The sequence below is a fragment of the Thunnus maccoyii genome, chromosome 19 (assembly GCF_910596095.1).
Source record: "Thunnus maccoyii chromosome 19, fThuMac1.1, whole genome shotgun sequence".
Taxonomy (NCBI): domain Eukaryota; kingdom Metazoa; phylum Chordata; class Actinopteri; order Scombriformes; family Scombridae; genus Thunnus; species Thunnus maccoyii.
Genome location: NC_056551.1, coordinates 23,233,153 through 23,250,967, shown reverse-complemented (window position 1 = coordinate 23,250,967; position 17,815 = coordinate 23,233,153). Strand labels below are relative to the sequence as shown.

Genomic DNA, 17,815 nt, shown 5'->3' with positions numbered 1-17,815 from the left:
ACAACGCTGCAGGCGTAGCATCCTGCTTTGCTGCTGTCTCGAACCAGGAATGTTCCGTCTCTCTTGCCCTGGAGGAGAGCCTCCGCCTGTAGTCGGTTGATGTTGCCCAACTTCCAGGACCGTTCATCGTGATGAGGAAGATCTTCATCATCGTCCACCATAGAATATTGACTAGAGAAAGAAGATGACAATGTAAGCTGCATCCTGTGTTGAACGTGTTGGTTAATTTGCTTAAAGAAATGGAAATGGAAACTTACTCTTCTGTGTTCTCGTTCTTGATTCCCAGCCACTCGTTGAGTTTCTTCTGTCTGACTCCCTTCTGAGTCAACCACCTGAACGAGAGAGGAAACACGTGGACATTAGAAACCGGGGCGGATCCACTTTGATGTTCCTCTCAGAGGGAAGTGTTTCATTTCAGAAACATTGTTTCACTGTTTGAGCACTGACACTTACATGAGATACTGGTCTCTGGTCTTGCGGAGCTGGATGAGGTCAGGCTTGATGCTGTTCATCCTCTTGTCGATCTCTCTGTAGTCTGCCGCTTGTTTCTTCAGATCTTCCTCCAGTCGACGCTTGCTGTCTACGATTTCACTTATCCTGGATTTCAACTTCTCGTAGTTGCCCATAATCCTGAAAACAACAACGAAGGAATTACTTTAGATGAGTTTTGAACAAAAACATCTTATTTATCTTCAAGCGATATGGTTAAGTGAGGTATATTCTTACCTCTGGATCTCCTTGTCATTGCCTTCTCTTCTGAACTTCTCGATATACTCTTTGCTGTACCGCTCTTGTGTTTGGCATTGCTCCTCAAAGATCTTTATAGTTTCATTAAAAGCCTCAATAGCTGTCCTTTTCATTTGGATTTCCTGAAAGCAGAGACACAGTATTAGTGTATGCTGTACAAATATAGTAGTATCATGGTTTGACTTTCACTGCCATGCTGTCATACTCACTTGTGATGTTCTGGTGTATTCTTCATACAGACGGTCGTACTCTTTGTTCTTCTCCTGGTACTGCTGGTGGTACTCACAGAGTTTCCTCCCCACAGCTTCGATGTTGTCTTCTTTCACCACCTGATCCTGAAAAGACGATCAGAAACAGTTGCGGTTAAATTGCTTCAATATGAGCATTTCTAAACGTGCTACATTAGCCTGAGCTAACGTCTTACCTGCTGGTGTTTGGAGACTGGGTACAGCAGTTTGACGTCTAGCTTGGGGTTGTACTGAGCCAGTGACTCGTTGCGATAGTGGTTGATGAGCTCAACGACGGAGCTGAAGGTCAGAGGGTCTGAGAAGCCGTACTTCCCATCCCGGTGGAATATCTTAATGAGTTTGTTGTTTCCTCCTTTCCTGTAGACAAAAAAAAAAAAAAAAAAAGCAACAAAACTAGTTAACCTAACTGCTATAAATAAACAAAAGACTGTCAAAAAGAGGAAGTTAATTGAAACTGAAAAGGAGAAAGAGCTCACCTCAGAGTCAGGGTGTAGTCGCCGTGCATTTTTGTAGAGGCGTCTCGCACCAAAAACGTACCGTCCGCAGTGTCCCTCAGTTTCTCATTGACCTCCTCCCTTGAGATGTCTCCCCAGTACCATTCGGCGTCTTGTAGAGCCATGCTGTTGTTCATACCGTTGTTACTCACAGATGTGGGCTTGGGTGGCTTTGGAGGTAGAGCTGCGAGGAGGAATACAGAATGTAAATAACTGTGATCGGAGCCTGTGTGTGTGTGTGTGTGTGCTCACATTTACATTAAACTGGCTCTGAGCTTGAATTATACACTTGATTTTCTGGCTATTTATGATACATGGAAAGGGAGTCTTGCTGCATGTAAACCGTCCCTTTATCCTGCTTTAACGCTGCAGAAAATGCAACTGGATACCAAATCTGGCATCCACCATATTGCCATTTCTCTCTCTCTCTCCTCCATACACGCTCTGGCTCTCTCACTCATCCCTTTTCCATTGATTAAACAGGGCTGGGAAAGGGAGAAGAAAAAAAACGCTGCCCCTCTCCAGCAGCGAGGCGGTAACGGCGAGGCAGTGGGAGGAGAAATGAAGCGTGAGTCAGGGAGAATGAATTTCATTCAAGAAAAAAAAGAGCCGTCTATTAATATTCCAGGCTGCAGATACAGGGATGATGACTTACATTCTCGTGCAGAATAAATAATATCCACCACAGGATTATTTGTTTCTTTCATCAGGAAAGATTAAAAGTACAAACAGCACATTTTTTAATAAAATAGGAGACAGACTGTGAAACCTAATGCAAAACACCCAGCTCACCATACAAGGCTTTGCCACCAAAAAATATGCAGCTCTGATGTTGAATAGCACAGATTCTGTTTAAGATAATAAGCATTAACTTCATATTTACATTCAGACTATTAAATCTCATTTCCTAGTTTCAGCTTTAAGGCAGCATTGCATATTTCTGACACTAAGATTCGCATTGTAGTGGTGATTTTCATGTGGTGAGGACTGACTCATCTGAACATTTTACCTGCTGTGCATCTGAAAAAAGATCTAAAACCTGCAGTGTCTGTTCACTGGCTGACAGTTTCACAGAGAAGCTAGCAGCAGCAGCAGCAGCAGCAGAGCTAAGGTAGCAGGCTATTTTTAACCCACAAATCTGCACTGCCTTTGTTCACTCCCTCTGCATTAGCACCCTTTCTGCTGCAATGGACAGAGCTCGTTGAGACTGAGAGCTCTGTTGCCAGACGGCTACAATTGTGACATGGCACAAAATGCAGGAGGTTAACAATCTGTGCAAAAGTGTTGCCTATAGGTTCATTCACAGCACATGGTTTCCGCTGCTCTTCTCAGAACATCTGCCTTCCAACCCGTTAACACTTCATCTCCAGATTACTAGAAATTTCTAATTCTTTAAACCGGTCATGTGTACAATCCAGTCTTCTAACAGCTTCACACACACACACACACACACACACACACACACACACACACACACACACACACACACACACACACACACACACACACACACACACACAACTACAAAGAAACAGCTTGCATATATGACTGAGCGCAATAATCGCCCTCAAAAAAATGCACAAAAAATAGCTTTTTATATCACCAACTAAACACCCATTTAAAAAGCCATTAAGGGCAACCTGCTCAGTAACGTGTTACATCACTTGCCACAGCCAATCACACAAGGGGGTCTGTCACCAGCCACTCCTGCATCTTTCATTTCCTGAGAAGCGATGAGGTCATTCTGAAAGCCTTTTACCTCCCCGCTTCAATTCTTCGCAAAACTGCATCTAACAAACAGGAAACTAAAATACCTCATAATTCTCTCGGCAGAATCCGGCGTTACGTGCTAGCGCGCATCCATCCGTAAAAGCAAATGTGCAGCATCTCTCCACTAGCAGAGGGAAAGAAAGGACCTGCAGCCTGCTCCATGCTTTTCCTCTGTCATCCTCTCACTCTCTCCCTCTCTCTCTGTCGAGCTTTGCCGCTCGCTCTCCTGCAGGTTGCTCAGCCCCTCCTCACTGCGTGTGTCGTGCGGAGGTTTAGTCCGTCCCACTGCTGGCACTCAGACAAAGCCAGCTCTGCTGCAGCAGCACGTACACAGCTAAATTATAATGCTTGGCCCAGTCAGAGGCACCCAGAGCTCCAAAATACGCCTGTAATCCCACAGCGTGACACTCAGCCTGACGGAGATAGCTCCCTTGATTTCCTGAGTGATATTAAAATAGACCTAGTTCTTGGTAAGATGTAATGATTCAAGAGGAACGCAGCCGCTGTTATCCTTCTAGGTTTGACTGTGGAACGGTTGTTGTAAATCTATATGCTTAACTTAAAGTAAGAAAAACAGATAATATCAACTGCTATATCAGCGTTTCTGAAAAATGTCAAGAAAAAGTCTGTGACCTAAATAAGCAAACCTGCTAACCCGCCCCTTCTTTTAAGATCTTGAGGATACACCTGCGTGTGAAAATTAATGACAGCATTCAAAACACTTTAAAAAAATGTATATATACTTTTTTTTAAAAGTGATGTATTAAAATCGCTTGCCGTTCTCCGCTGTTGGCCGCACGCAACCTGTTGGGAATGTTTAAGGTCTCTTTGAATACTAAGTCTAAACTGAACTCTACATTGAACTCTTGAGTATTATCAGCATGCCTCACAGCAATGCCAACTTACTGTATATATGCAACCTGTAAGAATAGCTCATAACTATACAGCATGAGCAGCAAGCCCCGGGCAAAACTGTTCGCTGACAAGGAGGTTTAAAGAAAACAAAAACCTATTATTCTTGTTCTGGTCTTTTTACTTAAGCTGTGGTATTTTTGTGTCTTATTCTATCCCATGTGGCCCAGTTCGTTATAGCCTGAAGTAAGAAGCAGTAGAAGCACACTGTTCCACTTTTGTATGATAATTAAAATAAATGAAAAAAAAAAAAACCAAAAGACAGAGCATCAAACTTACGTTGCAAGTTGTGCATGTTTTGGTGACTCAACAAACTCTTCTTTGTAGCTTCTTTTTTATTCCCAAAAGGTAAATAAAATCCAACAGAGTTACTTTCAAGTCCTCCAGTAAAGCTCCATTTCATAGTTTAGGCCACTCAGAAGCTGGATGTGGTTTTGTTTAATTCGCAAAAGGTTACGGCTTTATGTGGTTCTTAATGAAATCCAGGTAATCCGCTCGGCATGAGGCAGGTGCAACATGCGACTGTCTAGCTGACTGACTGTTCAGTTCCTGCTTTAACTGTGGTATAGGGCTGAGTATCGCTCTCTCTCGCTCTCTCTCGCTCTCTCTAGCTCGCTCTCTCTCTCTCTCTCTCTCTCTCTCTCGCTCTCTCTCTCTCGCTCTCTCTTCCTGAGCCGCGGGAGGCTGAAGCCTGCTCGCTCGCGTGAAGGCAGATAGTTAATGATTAGCTGCTCTGGTGTCAGTGCTGCCTGTTCTGAAAGCAGCCACTCGTGCCAGCTGCGTGTGTGTGCGTGTCTCTCTCTCTCTCTCTCTCTCTCTCTCTCTCTCTCTCTCTCTCTCTCTCTCTCTCTCTCTCTCTCTCTCTCTCTCTATCTCTCTCTCCGTCTCTTTGGTCACTCCCTCTTTCTCTCTTTTCTCTGTTTGTAAAGGAGGAGGCAGGGGGTGTTCAGTCTTATGATTAACTTGCAAAGTTTCAAATATTTGCTGAGCTGGGCACTTTGAGGCAGGCAGGACATGTGGAGATCCAGGCGGAGGGAGGACCGAGGAGGGGAGGGTAGGGTAGGAGAGGAGGGGGGAGGTGAGGGGGAGAGAGTGGCCCTAGAAACTGGAAGCAGTCCTCAGTTAACAAGAAGTGCTCTGTGGAGCAGGCCGACTTTCCAGCCAACCAAATCTAAGTGGGCCTTTTGTCGCTTACTTAAAATAGGCACGCAGTAACTGGGAGGAGGCATGCAGACACCCGCACACACACACACACACACACACACACACACACACACACACACACACGGGTCATTCTCAGAAACACATGTACATAATGTACATGTTTACAAAGTAGGCTATTCTTCCTCTCTCTGTTCTTGTGACCCTGTTATCTGTACGACACAGGTGAGTGAAACCAGTTTGGCACGCACCTGAACTTTGTCATATGTTTGACAGGGTCATGTGTTTATGTTATGTGTGTGTTGAGGAGGAGGAGGAGGAGGATTTAAAAGAGTTTCAGGGTTTGGGTCTTGCCCGCCATGCCCGCCCTTACTTCCTTCCATCCATCCATCCCTCTGCCAAAGTGCTCCCGCAGGTGCAAATTACTGACAACTGAGAGTGGCCCATGCATAGGAACATTATAAATAGCCCTAACAGGTAATAAAATGTTTAAACAGCCACAGCCAGCCCTGGGGCCTCTGAGCCAGCCAACGACAGGGCTTTTAACTAGCGCTGTAAAAACATAACTGTGCCACGCAATGCGCTGCACTCGTACGCCACCAGACTGGCAACCTCTATATGGAGACCACCACTAAACCAACAAGTCTGTGTTTGACATATTACCAGATAATAAGAGAGGAAAGCCTGAATGTCAAGCAAGATTTTTATCTAAAGGTTTCATTTTCAATCTTCATACCCACATGACCTTATGCTAGATGGAAATTAAACAGTAATCACGAACAGATAACGGTTTGGTTTCAGTTTTCAGTTTCTAGCAGATTAACTAATTAATACTTTGTACTGCACGGAAAACTGTAGTAATATTTAATGTATTCACTAGAGCACGTATTGCTCACGGCTTCTATTATCTCACTGTTCCATAGGTGGCTACGTTTACATCGACCCTAATATTCCACTAATAATCGGAATAACAGCCCCGTCAGAATAAAAATGTTCCCACCTCAATCAGAAGAGATTGGCCCGGAGGGAGGGAATTTTCGGTTTGAGAGGGTTGATGTAAACCTTTGATAATCCATTCAGTAGGAAAATATTAGCGCCTAATAACCATGCAAACGCTTAATCTGATCGTTCCTCACGGTTTGGAATATATACATTCAAATCTGCACATGTTTAGCCCACGTGTGGGTAACAGTAAGTGACAGTAGAGGGAGAGAGAGCGTGTGTGTGTGTGTGACAGACACTATGAAGTTAGCAGCTGGGAACGTAGCAGTGCAGTGTGTCTACAGTCACCTGCTGGTTAAACTGAAGCCCAGAAGTTAGTGACAATGGGTTAGCTTAAACCCTCAGTTGTTGTGACTGTCCGTGGCTGGTAGGAAAATTTTGACATATTGCCCACTTTTGTGCGTCTCACAGCTGTTCGATTAAATGCGTCTGCACATGTTAACACCAGAACGTATTAGATCACATCCCATGTTAACAGTTGACTCAAAATCTTCAATCTAAATGACTTCAATCAGAGTGGGAAAAAAAAGTGTGCATGTAACCACAGCTACTGAGACGTTTTTAGAGAGTGAAGTGACGTTATTTAAATCAAATGCTCGTCTGATAGACTGCTGCGTCTGAAATGACCTGCGTCAGCCTCCAGACTGTTGTTGGGAAGCACAGGGGAGAAGTTGTAGCTAACTTTGGAGCCCCAGTCACTATACTCAGCTGCTGGTAAACAAAACTTGCTTTGCTCTCGAGGAGCTCTAGCATTTATTTCTGAGAAACCGTAACTCACACTGAACAAGTCAAGTGTTACTTTTAACCTCACTCCACTACGACAGCTGCGCACCTGCCCGTCCTGCAGCTTCATCATCATCATCATCATCATCTCTCTGTCTGTCTCTCTCTCCTGCACACCTGTCATCTTCCAAATACACTACTACCCCGCTATTTTCCAACAGTATTTACATTTAGCTTGCTCTGTATCGTGTGGACTGAAGCCAAAGTGTGCTCACATTACACCTTTTCTTGTGTACTAGTTCTATCTCATCTGCACCTGCCCCAACTGCATTTCTACAGTTGAATCATTTCGTCTGCCTGGGTAAGACTGGACATGCATAGTTAATTACATTGCTTAAAAACGTCGAAGTGGAGCCAACTAAACTTACGAAATGAATCCACACAGCAAACTCTGAATTTAGTAACTGAATATACTGACATGACTGAAATTAGGTAGATTATTGAGTCATAATTTCAGTTTTGGTAACTTTTCAATTAATCCCCTATAAAAACAGAATGTATTATTTATGTACAACATGGTAATTAAAAAGCAGAAAACTGACATCTCATGCAGCTAAAGCTTTAGAGACGGTTTAGAAACGGCACCTGTTTCACTTTTCTGCAACAAAGATCATCAGGAAATGCGTCAGAGCTAGAAATGACTGCACAGTGAACCTTTCACCGATTGATGATTAAACTGTATTAATGAGCCCTGTAACGTCAGTGTGTTCTGTGGTCCCCGTACAACTGCAGCAGTTGCAAGCACCAACACCTTTCTACAAGCTATAAATAGTTCAGGTCTGAGGGTGTTTAGAACATATTCTGCAGCAATTTAGACCCTGCAGAAGACACGAGCAAGAGTCCCCAAACAGCAGCAATGCAATGCAAAACAGTCATGCGTGCATTTTCTTAAATAAATAATGTTTACTATGGTGCATTGTTGAGCAGCAACACTAAACAGACCAACAGCATATAATAACTTTGTGGACAGTGAAGGAAAATCAAGCAAAAATGAGGTAACTACCTGGAGCTGCCTGACTTTCACTCCATTCACTGGTCACCAGAACCTCAATGATCTTGATGTGAGCGTCCAAGCTGGGTTCACAACTGTGGGGGGGGGGGGGGGGGGGCAGGAGAGGAAAAATGCAAGTTAATAAAGTCTGTGTTTTACAGCCCAGGTGACAGCCTCTGCTGCTCTGGTTACTCTGTGCTGGTTTCAATCTGATGGTAATTCAGGCTTAACTACTTTAATTGCGCAGCACAGCTGGTAAGTAGAAAAGCTCCAACCTATATCCGTGTACAGCTAAAACCTATGAGTGCATGACACACTATGGGCTGACAGTGTGTGTGTGTGTGTGTGTGTGTGTGTGTGTGTGTGTGTGCTTGCCTGAATATGAGTGTCTGCAAGTGTGCATGTTTGAGCGTCTGTGTGTCTCAGTATTGCATGACTGAGCTTGCACACTTGTCTGTCTGCTGCCTGAGTGTCTATCTTTGACAGATCAGACTATGTAGCAGCAAAGCATGATCCCGGGGCACACTGTGCTGCCCTGACACCCACCTGCTGGCCTGTTGTCTGAAAAACACAGGGCTAAAGATCTCGCCCAGCGCTCTGGCAGAGAGCAAGTTCTTAGAGCCGTTTTGGCACACCCTAGCGAAATGCCTTAGCAGACAGTGGAGGGTTAGCCAGTATTGTGAAGGCAGGCTCGGGTTGCTGGCAATGCGACGTAGCAGCTGGGCACATTCTTCAGGATTCACCACCTCTGTTGAAACACATGAGAGCAACCAAAGGGTCAGTAAGAAAGATGTGGAAAAAAAAACCGAGTCGAAGAGGTGCAACAAAGTGAAAGATGTTTCTTAACACAATGAGGAGATGGAAAAATGTCATGTGCAGTTCAGTTTGAAAACCGCATAGAGATTGTGTGGTTGACAATGAGCGTAAGGTACACTGGCAGGTGATTGGTTGCTTAGAGATGCTAGAGATAAACTTTCAGGCTTGTTTTAGTTCCTATTAACCACAGATATCCTGTTTCTGGCCATGTGACAGCAAGAGAATGCAACTCTACAGAACGGTGTGCGGTGTGAGGCTTTTGTCTGTGCATGCAACAAGACAGAAACTAAGTTCAGAGAATGTGACAAAAAAACTCTGGTTACATACACTGTGAATTTAAAATAGGTCAAAGGGGTACTGACGAGATCTTGTGGTATTGTGTTTAAAGTACCGAATGTTCAATAGTGGTGCACGGGTACATTACGTCAGCACTTCTGTTTTAGACGAACCGTACAGCAAACAAATGATCACTGAAAATGTGCCAGAGTTGTCTGCTCTCACCTTTGGCAGTGTGGACCATTTGAGCATATATTGCAGTGGGGATGATGGGCTGGGGAAGATCCTGCAGGTACCTACGCAGACCATCACACAGGATCGGAAGTTCCAATTGATCCAAGTCTGCTGAGGGAGGATCTGAAGAAGTGCAGAGCAACACAGACACACACTTGAATACAAAAACTCATTTCTGTACAGAGAGATGAGTAATTGTAGGAGTATGTATTATCTGCAAGACTATATCATGCATTTGTAGATGCAACCATGGATGCAAAATAGACCTTTCTTATCTTTTTAACAGACTATATATGCATGTGCAGAAAACTTTTTTGGTCACCTAACATATTTAGCTCTCTTCATTATCACCACTTGCACCATTTTTAGCTGCATCTATCTGACATTTCCTCTTTTCTGTCTCCCCCAACTTTCCTTGCACTCAACTATTGGAAACTTACAAGTTTCATATGAGCTGATAAAAGGGTGATAAAAAAAAAATCTGCTTACCACAATCAAAATATTGTCTGACTTCAAGTCCACCACCAGCAGTAAATGTCCGATATAATGTGGGGTTATCCAGACCTACAAATAATCAGTGAAACACAAGTTATTACATTTACTGACAAAACTAATACCAGGCAATGCATGTGCTTCTGTTTAACAGGTTACATAAGCACAGTAAATGTGAAGTAAACTTGACGTTTTCCTGGTCAAGCTCACCTTTCTTCTCAATAGCTTCCAGCAGTCTGGCTAGCATGGGCGGAGATGTCTCTGGAAGGGAAAACTGCTCCGTCAAGTCCAGCAGACAGAAGCCTGGAAGAGATTAAAACAGCTTGTCAGCCAAGGTGATTTTGATGAGTAAAACTGGCTTCCCACTACTTCTTGATTGGATTAATGTGATCCTGCTTCTGACACATGATGAATGTGTTTGTATGGATAACCTACTGGAAATTCATTACCAACCTACCGTGCGTGAGTGGATTGAAAATCTAATTAAACTGAGAAAATGTCTCAGATGTATTGAGATGAAACTGCTGGTGAATCACATCATGAGTGTAAATCAAATACTGATATTGTCGACACACAGTGAGGAAATGATGCAGCAATGATGCAGACTCTAGAGAGTAGTGTGAAAGTGTATTAATCCAAGCCTACACTGGGTATTGGTACATCAAAGATGTTCTTTTCAAAGCAGCTATTAATAACTAACAATTACTGTCATTACTGATAAATCATCCTATTGTTTTCTTGATTAATTGGTTGGTTGTTTATTCTTTGAAAGAACATTTTGAAAAATCACAATTTCCTAAAGCCCAAGGTGATGTCATCAAATTGCTTGTTTTGCCAACCAATACTTCAAAACCTTAAAATAAATAAGACAAAGAAAAGCAGTAAATACTTATGGTTGAGAAGCTGGAACTATGCAATGTTTCTTTTTTTAGTTTTGAAAAATGAGTTAAAAAGATTAAGCACTTTGAGCTGCATTTTTTTGTATGAAAGGTGCTATACAAATAAAGTTATTATTACTATTGTTCGATCAACTAATCGTTTCAGCTCTAAATAGCAGTTATAATACCAGGCTGAATGATTTTCAGAGTATATGTTAAAGCGTTCCTTTGTTGGTTGCAAATGATGCTGACAGAATAAGTAGTCTTTATGGTAAATTTCATTCTAGCGTCCCAATAAAAACACAGGCAATGCAAAGAAAGAAATACTGCTCTCGACTCCACGCCCATTCTCTCATACATTAATATCTGCCACAATATGAAAGCACAGAAGAGCTTTGTTTGAATCGCTGTTAAATATAGAGAAAAGGGCAACATAATCATGGCCAAGAGAATATATCGTCTCATCCTTCAGGCTGTTTTGAAAACAAAATGGCTCTATGGAGATTTAACTTGGCTTATTTCTTTCTGAAGAGGATGGTAACAATGAATGAGTTTATTTTGTATACAATTCTATGTCAAATCAGCAAATTAATGGAACAGATTTTAAGCAAAAATAGAAAGTAAATGTGACCCATACAGAAATGAAACGGTCTGGTAGTCACATAAATCTAATCCCCTCTGTCAGTTTCCAGAAGTTGTGATGAATGTTTATGTGACATTAAATGGTGAGGGCTGCAATTCATCTGAGGCAGCAAAGGTTGATTAAGTGCACGACTTACAAAACTGCTCAGTACTTCAAAAAGGAAGCAGGTACGAGACCAAAGGACTGCCATCAAAAGTAAAAAGGTGAGTATTTACAACAGACTGATTCAAGAACAGGAGGTGCTGAGCACTAAAGTTAGGGTTTGGTGGACCAAGGAATTAAGCAAATACCCTGTGATATGAGGTAAGCCAGGTCTGAGCTTTTTTCCTTATTTTTCCTTTAGAACTTTGCACCCAGGTGTGGACATGAAAGGATTGAGGGGTTGGCAAGGATTTTATTTGGATTTGCAAAGGCGTATTTTGAAAGAGCACTTTCCTGAATGGCTCAACTGTTCAACACTGAGTCTGCAGTTTCAAAATGCTGAGAAACTGAATGGAACCCTTTCTCGCAACCATATTTTTCTTTCTTTCTACCTTAAAAATTATTACATTTTTTGAATCAGGCATTAAACGGGCAACTACTGGTCTCCACTGATGCATGCGTGCTACTCATTACCAAGGAGCTACCCGCTTCCCCCAAAGAGTGTTCAATTAGGCAAATAATGAACCACTTTATCCAAATCCACATCCTCTTTGGCCAGCGCAGCGCACAGCCTGGCATGTTGCGTGTGAAGAAACTAGATTACCAAAGTCCTTCTAACCACAGAACACACAAAACTCCATGTAAGACAACTGGTCATCTGGAAGACATTATTGGAACTGCAAAGTGGGAGGGGGGTTTTCTCAGAAGCCGTGAACTCTGAGATGGAACACCAAAGTTTCCCTATATAGAGATCGAGACACGCAGTGCTGCCATTGCACACCTTGGAAGTGTAACCTTTCTCCCAGACAAGATATCTAACACGGCTGCCATTCTACAGCCAACCTTTTTCTGAGAAACTCAATTCACAACCTGAAGTTATATTTAAACCCCCAACTGACCCACCCTCAACCACTGTTCATATCCATAAAAATTAGGTAGGCTGGTTTTATTAAACATTTTTGACAAACTATGCGTCTAAGTCTTTATTGCGAGATGTTTTTGAGATGTCTTGTAACTAATGGACACTTTTAAAACACCACGCAACATATTCAACAACACATAATATACAGACTTCAAAGCCACTGTCTTGTGTTTCTTCAAAGGTTTGGTGATCTTCAAAGTGATCCAACACCTTGTGTTTATTACTCTATCCATGGCTGGCCTATGAGTGACACAGGTCAGCCTGGAGATAGAGTTGCTTCTCGGTACTGTCAACGATGTGATAGTTTCGGCACCAATGGATTGTATCAAGTAGCGGACAAAATATGGCAGACATGTTTCAAGCTATCATTGATTTCGAAGATGTCTCGGCATGAGATCAAACAATCAACATGGCCATAGCCTATGACCATGGAAACATACATACAAAAAAACAAAAACAAAAATAAGAAAATGTAGAAGGATTTGCAATGTTCATTTAAGGTTTGGTAATGATGCATGCTAGCTCTTACTGTAGCTAACGTTTAGATTACCGCAGATAAAATTCTGTAGCATTTATTGCATGAAGTTATAGGGCCCTTTAAAACCCACTTTGTTTGGTCCAGACTTTCAGATTTTTCAATTTGATCTGAACCAAAATTACAGGTGTTAAACCTTCCCCGGACCGGACCAAACAACCGAACCTTGGTTCGACGAAAGGATGTGGTCTTGGTCCAGACAAAACAGAACCATGGTTCGGTTTGTTTCTAGTGTGAAATATTTTTTTTGGATGGTTCAGACTTTTGGACCAATTACAGGAAGTTCTGGCAGGCTATCATCAGAACCGTAAAATGGAAAATGAGCCGTGGTAGCACATGTTGAGAAGAGGAGACCAAGTTTTTAATTGAAATATGGTCCGACAATGTTATGAAAAGTCAACTGGAAAAAACTTAGACGCCGGCGCTTTCCAGGTATTTTTGGAGAGGATGAGAGAGAGAGGGTAGGAGAGGTCAGGAGAGCAATGCCATCTGAAGATCAAGAAACTGTAGTATATATATATAATATAAATAATATAGTGGCAATGCAATGAATTTGATTATTGATTGATTATTCATTTTTCTCCATTAATTCAAACGGCGATAGAAGGTTACTCGCTACTCCTATGACCATGGAAACATACATACAAAAAAAAAAAAAAAGTATAAGGATTTGCAATGTTCATTTAAGGTTTGGTAATGATGCGTGCTAGCTTTCACTGTGGCCAACTTTTAGATAACAGCAGATAATATTCTGTAGCATTTATTGCATGAAGTTATAGGGCCCTTTCAAACCTACCTCGTTTGGTCCAGACTTTCGGACTTTTCAGTTTGATCCGAACCAAAATTACAGGTGTTGAACCTTCCCCAGACTGGACGAAACAACCAAACCTTGGTTCAACAAAAAGATGTGGTCTTGGTCCAGACAAAACTGAACCATGGTTCTGTTTGTTTCTAGGGTGAAAATATTTTTTGGATGGTTCAGACTTTTGGACCAATTACAGAAAGTTCTGGCAGGCTATCGTTAGAACCTTTAAAAGGAAAATTGAGCCGCGGTAGCACATGGTGAGAAGAAGAGACCAGATTTTTAATTGAAATATGGCCCAATGATGTTATAAAAAGTCAACTGGAAAAAACTCTGACGCTAGCGCTTTCCAGGTATTTTTGGAGAAGATGAGAGAGAGAGGGTGTGAGAGGTCAGGAGAGCAATGCCACCTGAAGATCAAGAAACTTTTGTATATATATAATATAATAATATAATGGCAACGAAATGAATCTGTTCATTTATTTTTCTCCATTAATTCAAATGGCGATAGAAGGTTACCCGCTACTCCTATGACCATGGAAACATACATACAAAATAAATAAATAAATAAAAAATGCATAAGGATTTGCAATGTTCATTTAAGGTTTGGTAATGATGCGTGCTAGCTTTCACTGTGGCCAACTTTTAGATAACAGCAGATAACATTCTGTAGCATTTATTGCATGAAGTTATAGGGCCCTTTCAAACCTACCTCGTTTGGTCCAGACTTTCGGACTTTTCAGTTTGATCCGAACCAAAATTACAGGTGTTGAACCTTCCCCAGACTGGACGAAACAACCAAACCTTGGTTCAACAAAAAGATGTGGTCTTGGTCCAGACAAAACTGAACCATGGTTCTGTTTGTTTCTAGGGTGAAAATATTTTTTGGATGGTTCAGACTTTTGGACCAATTACAGAAAGTTCTGGCAGGCTATCGTTAGAACCTTTAAAAGGAAAATTGAGCCGCGGTAGCACATGGTGAGAAGAAGAGACCAGATTTTTAATTGAAATATGGCCCAATGATGTTATAAAAAGTCAACTGGAAAAAACTCTGACGCTAGCGCTTTCCAGGTATTTTTGGAGAAGATGAGAGAGAGAGGGTGTGAGAGGTCAGGAGAGCAATGCCACCTGAAGATCAAGAAACTTTTGTATATATATAATATAATAATATAATATATTGGCAACGAAATGAATCTGTTCATTTATTTTTCTCCATTAATTCAAACGGCGATAGAAGGTTACCCGCTACTCCTATGACCATGGAAACATACATACAAAATAAATAAATAAATAAAAAATGCATAAGGATTTGCAATGTTCATTTAAGGTTTGGTAATGATGCGTGCTAGCTCTCACTGTGGCCAACTTTTAGATAACAGCAGATAACATTCTGTAGCATTTATTGCATGAAGTTATAGGGCCCTTTCAAACCTACCTCGTTTGGTCCAGACTTTTGGATTTTTCAGTTTGATCTGAACCAAAATTACATGTATGAAACCTTCCTCTGACCGGACCAAACAGCTGAACTTCGGTTTGACGAAAAGATCCAGACCAAACTGAACCATGGTTCAGTTTGTTTCTAGTGTGAAGATGTTTTTTGGATGCTTCAGACTTTTGGACCAATTACAGAAAGTTCTGGCAGGCTATCGTCAGAACCTTTAAAAGGAAAATTGAGCCGCGGTAGCACATGGTGGGAAGCGGAGACCAAGTTTTTAATTGAAATATGGTCCGACGATGTTATAAAAAGTCATCTAGCAAAAATTCATAGAAATGCTAACGCTTTTCAGGTATTTTTGGAAAGGATGAGAGAGAGACGGTATGAGAGGTCGGGAGAGCAATGCCACCTGAAGATCAAGAAACTGTTATTATATTAGTATATATAGTGTTATAATATAATATAGTTGCAACAAAATTAATCTGCTCATTCATTTTTCTCCAATAATTCAAATGGCGATAGAAGGCTACCTGCAGAATTGACAATATCAGACGCACGCCTGACTACAAACCAATCTATGTCAATTATAGAGAGACGCAGCACACGTAGGTGATGACGACGGGACATAGGTACGTCATGTAAAGTTCTATAGTGTGCTCACATAATTGCAATGTGAAACCAAAACTAACTGGATCATATGTATACAATGTAACAAAAACATGAACCTTGGTTCAGACATTCAGGTGTGAAAAGGCTCACAGCTGATTTTACCACATATTCTGTAACTGCTTGCGAATTTTGTGCAAACCTCATTGGAGTATCTAAAGGCAGCTAAAACTCCAGTTGTCTCCAGAGGGACGTTAACATCAGAAACACCTTCATTATGAGCAAAATTACAATATCTCAAACAACCAATGTAATCAGTTCCAGAAACATATTACATAGTCCTCCTTGTTGTAGTATTCAGAGTTGCTACACTGCTAACACAATGTATTACCATTGCCTTGCTCTGTTTAGAACAGCTGAGGGGCTACACACATCATGAGACTGTTCAAATTTTCTCCCTGGTTTCTGTGGCAACTTGGTACAGGAGAGTAAGGAGACAGGGGCCCCTTGAACATGTCTCTACACGCCTGCATGTTTGGCAGACCTTCTCATGATATCCCAAAAGGCCTCAGCCAGTCAGTAGTCAGTTAGTCAACCGCAGGTTGAGGAAGTCGACGCAGCTGCCACTGGTGCTGCTGTGGTGTGGGGGACAATCTCCCCGGCTCAAACGATATGTCTGAGCCGTATGAACTGCAGACTGCGGGCGGGACAGGGCTGGGGCACCACGGACACACTAAAGATAGCACACACTTTGGATAAATTTAGAGGGCCTACTCAAGTAACCAGCATTTTCAGGTTATACCATTTCATCTTGATTGAAGAAAGGTCTAGCCGAGGCACGCCAGTAAAGATTGATAACCCACGGAAAGAACATCACACCACACCACACGAGAGCACATTGTAGAGCAGCAAGTATGAATAGTAATGCAAAAGTAAAAAAAGTGGATAGTTTCTGCAGTATCTTTTATGAGACAGACTGCAGTTGATACACTAAAGCATTATTCAGACATTCAGCATTAAAAGCATACAAAAAAAGCAGAGCATTTTCATTAATACATTTGCAAGAGAAACATACTTTCACATGCTTGCACTATAACCAAATGATTAATACAGCTTCAAACCTTAGGAGTGAAAAAGGGCAGGCAATGTCTCCTCCTGCAGGGAGGAATATGCAGTGCAAAAGCTAAGCAACAGCCAATGAGGAGCCTGTTGCTACAGCTTGACAATTAACCCTATGAAGAGCAGCCCATCAGTGAATCTCCAAACATAATTCAAATTACCACAATGTCCTTGAGTGCAATTTTTATGCAAATAAGTACTCACTTCACATACCAAAACATATATGGTAAAATAAGCATATAAGTAATTATTACTTGAGGATTATTTAGCATTGTTCTGTACATGTGTGTTCCCTTTGCACAGCAGCACTCCCACATATGTTACAGCCTCTTTACATTAAATTAAAATGAAAATCTTTAGAGAGACAAGTGGCTGAGGCACAAATGTGAAGCCCTAATAGAAATATTGTCTGTCAGCTTGGATCCCTGAGGAAAGACTGACAGATGTGTGTACTTAGAATAAAACATACTGTGTTCAATATTGGATATATTGTTAAAAGGATGATATCACCTATTTTCTACCTGTACCTTATTTTCTCAGTTTTGTCACTTTGTCGAGTCTGATATCCCTTTTAATTTATAGGGTCACATCTATACAAACAGCCCAAGTTTCCTAAAATATCTCCTTTCCACACAGTTTCAGTCACACTGCAGTAACACAGGCTTATATCCTGTTGTCAAAGTTCTAATTACCTGAAAATTAAGTATTATGTTAGTATTATGGTCTTAATTGCTACTCTGATGCAGTGGTGACCCACTGAATTTACCTTGGATTCACTAAATTAAAAAGAATATGTAGGAAAGGTTTT

At 41.6% G+C, this 17,815-nt stretch overlaps 1 protein-coding gene across 3 annotated transcripts in view; it reads right to left on the bottom strand.

Annotated features, from left to right (window-relative positions):
* Positions 1-17,815, bottom strand: part of pik3r1 (phosphoinositide-3-kinase, regulatory subunit 1 (alpha)) — a 30,707-nt gene that overhangs the window by 2,469 nt on the left and 10,423 nt on the right. The window contains exons 3-14 of one of the 3 annotated variants that reach the window (XM_042394474.1): positions 10,137-10,229; positions 9,924-9,998; positions 9,426-9,557; positions 8,655-8,856; positions 8,121-8,203; positions 1,472-1,673; positions 1,172-1,352; positions 957-1,082; positions 727-869; positions 454-630; positions 258-332; positions 1-171 (exon numbers count right to left, since the gene is read on the bottom strand). In XM_042394474.1, the coding sequence (XP_042250408.1) occupies positions 1-171; positions 258-332; positions 454-630; positions 727-869; positions 957-1,082; positions 1,172-1,352; positions 1,472-1,673; positions 8,121-8,203; positions 8,655-8,856; positions 9,426-9,557; positions 9,924-9,998; positions 10,137-10,229 (1,660 nt within the window). Of the gene's footprint in view, positions 172-257; positions 333-453; positions 631-726; positions 870-956; positions 1,083-1,171; positions 1,353-1,471; positions 1,674-3,303; positions 3,982-4,450; positions 4,779-8,120; positions 8,204-8,654; positions 8,857-9,425; positions 9,558-9,923; positions 9,999-10,136; positions 10,230-17,815 lie in introns of those variants that run through there. The other 2 variants (XM_042394475.1, XM_042394476.1) reach the window with 2 other exon arrangements.